At 48.2% G+C, this 5,372-nt stretch overlaps 1 protein-coding gene across 2 annotated transcripts; it reads left to right on the top strand.

Annotated features, from left to right (window-relative positions):
* The first annotated feature begins 2,160 nt into the window (after positions 1-2,160).
* Positions 2,161-4,994, top strand: vgll3 (vestigial-like family member 3). 2 transcript variants are annotated; one of them, XM_084310643.1, is made up of 4 exons: positions 2,161-2,485; positions 3,356-3,710; positions 3,908-4,462; positions 4,791-4,994. In XM_084310643.1, the coding sequence occupies exons 1-4, from the start codon at positions 2,354-2,356 to the stop codon at positions 4,829-4,831; spliced, it is 1,083 nt and encodes a 360-aa protein (XP_084166769.1). In that variant the 5' UTR covers positions 2,161-2,353; the 3' UTR covers positions 4,832-4,994. The 2 variants fall into 2 exon arrangements, with proteins under 2 accessions (XP_084166769.1, XP_084166768.1); XM_084310642.1 differs by having other exon boundaries at positions 2,245-2,485; positions 3,911-4,462.
* The last annotated feature ends 378 nt before the right edge of the window (positions 4,995-5,372 follow it).

Here is a 5,372-nt window from a genome sequence, read left to right as displayed (position 1 = left end):
TACACTGTTCCTGATGTTATACTAATTTAAGTGGCCTTTCCTCTGGCCATAAGTGTGCGTGTGTGCGGCATGAGTGTTAAAGTGGCTGCTAGTGTGTGAGCGTGCTCAGCGTGCGTGTCGTGTATGTGCTAGTGTGTGCTTGTGTGTGGATAGTTCAGTTTCTGTGTCTCTCAATGTTCATTGTTCAAGGCTCTGATGGCCTGGGGGAAGAAGCTTAGCCTAAGCCTCTCCGTCCTAGTAGCTGGGGTTCGCAGGCGTCTGCCTGACCTCAGCAGCTGGAACAGGCTGTTATTGGGGTGGTGGGGGTCTTTCATTATCCTGCAGGCTCTGGATTTGCACCTCTTGTTGTATAGAGCCTGCAGGGGAGGTAGCGCAATACCCGTGGTACGCTCGGCTGAGCGCACCACTCTCTGTAGGGCCTTCTTGTCCTGTGCCGTGCTGTTCCCATACCAGGCAGTGATGTTTCCGGTCAAGATGCTCTCTACAGCTCCTGAGTAGAAGGACTGGAGTATCTTCCCCGATACTCTGAACTTCCTTAACTGTCTCAGGTGGTAGAGGCGCTGCTTCGCTTTCTTTACTACTGTGTCTATGTGTGTTGGCCATGTCAGATCCTCTGAGATGTGGACCCCCAGGTACTTGAAGCTGCTCACCCTGTCCACGGTAGCCCCGTTAATCATCAGTGGTGTGTGTGTCTCCTGCTGTCCTCTCCTATAATCCACGATCAGCTCCTTGGTTTTACCAATGTTCAGGAGCAGGCTGTTGTCCTGGCACCAACGTTCCAGTACCTCAACCTCCTCTCGGTAGGCCTTCTCGTCGTTGTCCGAGATCAGCCCCACCACCACTGTGTCGTCCGCAAACTTCACTATGGAGTTGGAGCTGAACTTGGCCACATGTAAACTTGGCCATGATGTAAACAAGACAAACGTCTTTATCTGGTCTGCATCCCCTTAACAATTGTGTGTATTGAGCCGTACTGTATTGTACCCATTCTGCAGTGCAATCTGTTAAATAAAGTTTTCATTCATTCATTCATTCATTCATTCATTCATTCTAGATGACCAGACTAACCCGATGTATCTTTTATCAGCCAGTTCACGTCCGTTTTTTGGGGGGGGGGGGGGGGGGAGTCATTGGTGCATTTACATTTGTGGATTGTCATCTGTTAATGTGTTCATGTGGTTATATCATCATTCTCCCCAACCATTCGTTGTGTCTGAGGTTTAACCAGTAGGTGGCAGCAAATCACTCACAGATGTTGGAATTAATCAGTGAGGGATTCTGGGGGTCAAGTGGACACATGAGACTTTCACTGATCTGGGGCCCGTCGTTTGCATTTGGAATAAAAACATCCATCATACCTCCCATTCTGGACTTAAATGGTTTTCCATGATGACACTCATTTAACCTTATATTGGTCATGTTTCCTACCTTTCTTATTACTGGGCCTATTTATACGCACACATTGATAGACATTATAGACTGCGGACCCCCATTTCATTAGATTGTGTATCAGGGAAGATATTTGTTGTTAGATACGATGTCTGTAGGTGGGGAGATAACAGTGGAGAGAGTGAAATACTTGATTAGAGTAGTCACTCTTATTCTCTCATTGGGCTTAACTTCTAGTTCATTAAATAGTCAAATTAAGCGGTGTCTGTTACCCGCCCTCAAGGACCCCTGGTTGTGACTACGGGCTTGATTCTGGATGAGGTTTAAATTGTCAACACACTACCATGTCGTTTCATGCCGCTATGAACACAGGTTATTATACAGTATACTTCATCAACATAACCGGGTAGGCTCTTTGAGCCATTGCGGGGCTTTCTAACTTTATGTGAATGTCAGTATGTGAATGTTATGGGCAGAATATACCTGGAGTAAGAAGATGAATAAGTAATTCTCAATTGCATTTTAAAGGGGGTGTGGGGCCCTGTCTTTCATAGTTGTATGGGCCCTGTCCCGAATGATGACTTTCCAAGTAGGCGTGCGCGCAAAAGCCCCAGCCCTCTCCAGTCTCCAGATACAGTGTTTATAAAAATAACACTTTCACCCAATCAGCGACGTCCTGAAAACTTGGCTAATTGAACTTTTGTCGGGTACCGTATGGTCTATAATATTATCACCCCGTTTTGATTCGGGCTGCAGCAGGTGGTGGAACTCACAGCGGGGACATCATTGTCCTTATGCAAACTCGGACTTTAACGCGCGGGGATGGCTATTGTGTGCGCCGTGGCTTATATGGAGGCGACGGTGGTGCCAAGGAAGATTCCATCCGAGTCCGACTGAGGAGCGCTGTTTTCGGTCGTGTGTTTTCCCGGAGCGCCTCCGTCCTCACACACCCTCGTCCGTCGCTATGAGTTGTCTGGATGTGATGTACCATCACAGTTATGGAGGAGCGCACTATCTCCCTGCCTCCTCAGCGGCCGCAGCGGCAGCGTACAAGGCGGCGTACTATCACCACCACCACCACCACCAGCAACAGCAGGTGAGTTCCCACACTGGACGGACGGGCTCGGGAGTTAATAGGTTTCGATCAAAGGGACTTTAATAAATGTGACGGGGACCTAATAGTGCGTTATATGCACGGAGCACTCTGCGCGGAACTTTTTGTTGTTGTTGCAGCACCACTCTCAACTTCATTTTCAACGTCGTCGTATCGTTATGGCTGACAAATCATTTATGTCTAAATTCCTACGCGACGTGTGTATTCACACCAGGTCACGCGTAATGACACAGGCCTATTAATCTTCCACGTAAACGATGATGTAATGACAGCGTGTCAAAGTCACCCCGGAATGTGTAAAATCATGGGTCCTTCTGGACCGTTGCGCATTAGAAATAGTTGGAATTTAGGCTGGTTCTGAATGGAGACGGAGGAGGAGACTTTTTGGGGCGAGCATTTTGCTCTCAATCATCTCTAAAGCAATCCCCAAACTAAATGGATTCTAAATTAATTAATTAATACAAATGGAAAAAGGTTTGAACTGTGAATATATATTGTTTTAAAATTTTAGAAGTAGGTTTGAAGGTTTAAGATATATTTTTTTACTTCTGAGAAGTTGAATCAGTATTGGGCCTATGTGTCACGATGCACCTGTAACATAGGATGATTGTGTTTACATTTACATTTAGTCATTTAGTTGACGCTTTTATCCAAAGCGACTTACAAGTTGTGTACAACGAGACAGCAGGAAGGGTACAACTCTATCCGCTGAGTAACAATGTTCATCAAAGTGTTGAGTGCTACAGTGTAGGTTAGTATATTAAGTGCAAGACAGTATGGTTAGTGCTCTAATCTCTGAGGCTGCATATATGATAGTTCTATAGCTAACACCCCCCCCCCCTCTCTCTCCAGAGGAAGCTGTGTGTGTACAGTAAAATGCAGGAATGTGTGGAGCAGCAGGGGCAGCAGCATTGTCCCGAGGGGAGGCAGCAGCATGCGAGGCTGCCCAGGGAGCAGGGCCTTCGCCGGGGACTGGAGGAGGCACCGGGGACCGGGTCTGATGGAGGCTCCGCATCTGCCTCCACCTCCAAGGATGGCAGCCAGCCGACCGAGGCAGAGTACCTGAGCTCCAGGTGTGTCCTGTTCACCTATTTCCACGGCGACATCGGGGACGTGGTGGACGAGCATTTCTCCCGGGCTCTCAACCAGAACCAGAACATCAGAACCACACCGCCACTCGCCTCAGCCACCACTGGCCTATGGAAAGGTGAGAGGGACAAACATTCTGTAAAACGTCTGCAATACAATCTGAGATATGAGCACGTGATATGACCGCTTTGTTTTATATGTCGAGATGAGAAAGAAAAAAAAAAGCTTTAGTGGTTTCACACTGATCTTGTTGGGTGGGAGGTATACGAAACTGTATTTTTGACTTTTATGTTTGTGTTTGTGTGTCTGTTTTAGAAGGCGTGTCTCTCTCAGAGGGTCAGAGCTCCTCTTCTATTTGGAACAGTGCCTATCCGTCCCAGGCCAGCCCCTGCCTCCCCTCTGTGTCTGTCTCTGTCCACCCGGACTTCTCTCCCAGCCCTGTCCCCTTCCACCCTCCTGAGGGAGCCCTGTGGGCAGGCCACACTCTCTCCCAGCCCAGCCTCCCCCCTCCATCTGCTCTCCCTGATGCCTGGACCTACAGTCTCAACCACCAGAGCACGGCCGGCTACCCCCACATCCACGAGGTGTACCCCCACCCACACATGCACCTGCATGCCCGGCGGCACCCACATACAATGCACCACTCCCATCCCACCCAAAGCCCAGCTCTGAACCCCAGATTTAGCCCTCTGCTTTTGCCGGGGGTGAGAGGCCAGAGCCAGCCAGTCCCCAACCCAGGGAGCCACAGCTCCCCCCACAGCGAGGGGATAAAGACAGAGATGGACCCCAGCAGCACAAGCCCCATCCTGGCTACCTCCACCGCCTGGCCCCCCTCAGCCCTCCACGGAGCTCTGGAGACCTATGACTCGGGTAGGGACTCACTCAATACACACAATCTTTCTCTCTCTCGCACACACACACACACACACACACACACACACACACACACACACACGCACGCACGCACGCACGCACGCACGCACACACACACACACACACACACACACACACACACACACACACACACACACACACACTAGTACTATGCAAACAAAGGCAAACAAAGACCCAACTCAAACACACAGACACATTGTTTGTCAAATGTCACTTGCATGTTCAATAATATAATGTTAAAATGATTGATAACCAGCGAAGACATCAATACAATCATCTCACAGTGTTCTCTCCCTCACTGTAGCTCTGGATCAGGACAAAGTAAAGTCCTCCGGCTGGTTCTGACGAACAAAGAATGGACCAGCGATGGATTCTGCCTGGGACTCAAGTCCCTCCTCGGGGACAAAAGTGGCATAATCCTTTTTCTTGGACACAACTCAGGAAAGTAATCCCTGTGTCTCTGTGGGACATCTATATGGCTGCAACACCAGCACTGTACAGCTTATGTAGAAATCTCTCTCTCTCTCTCTCTCTCTCTCTCTCTCTCTCTCTCTCTCTCTCTCTCTCTCTCTCTCTCTATATATATATATATATATATATATATATATATATATATATATATATATATATATAAACTGGAGAATACCTTCAAGGGAAAGGTATGGGAGGACCACAGGACTGGTTTTTGCTTATTTATTGTTGCACAACGCGTTTCGCTATCGCTTCCTCAGGTGCTAAACTTAACCGGCGAAAGAATGCACGTTAAAAAAAATAAAAATAAAAAAATTGAAGGGAATCAAACTTGTTACCAACGGACCGCAGGATCCACAGCAAGGCAGCGCTACCAATTGAGCTAGTTCTGGATGTTGAAAAAGGCGGGATTACT

Source organism: Notolepis coatsorum, assembly GCF_963971535.1.
Source record: "Notolepis coatsorum genome assembly, chromosome: 3".
NCBI lineage: Eukaryota > Metazoa > Chordata > Actinopteri > Aulopiformes > Paralepididae > Notolepis > Notolepis coatsorum.
This window is presented reverse-complemented; position numbering and strand designations above follow the sequence as displayed.

Bases quoted from the DNA above. Each gene is read 5' to 3' on its own strand.
- vgll3 (XM_084310643.1), top strand. From the start codon at position 2,354: ATGAGTTGTCTGGATGTGATGTACCATCACAGTTATGGAGGAGCGCAC. The intron at 3,711-3,907 runs GTGAGAGGGACA...TGTCTGTTTTAG, and splicing joins CACCACTGGCCTATGGAAAG to AAGGCGTGTCTCTCTCAGAG. The intron at 4,463-4,790 runs GTAGGGACTCAC...CCCTCACTGTAG, and splicing joins TCTGGAGACCTATGACTCGG to CTCTGGATCAGGACAAAGTA.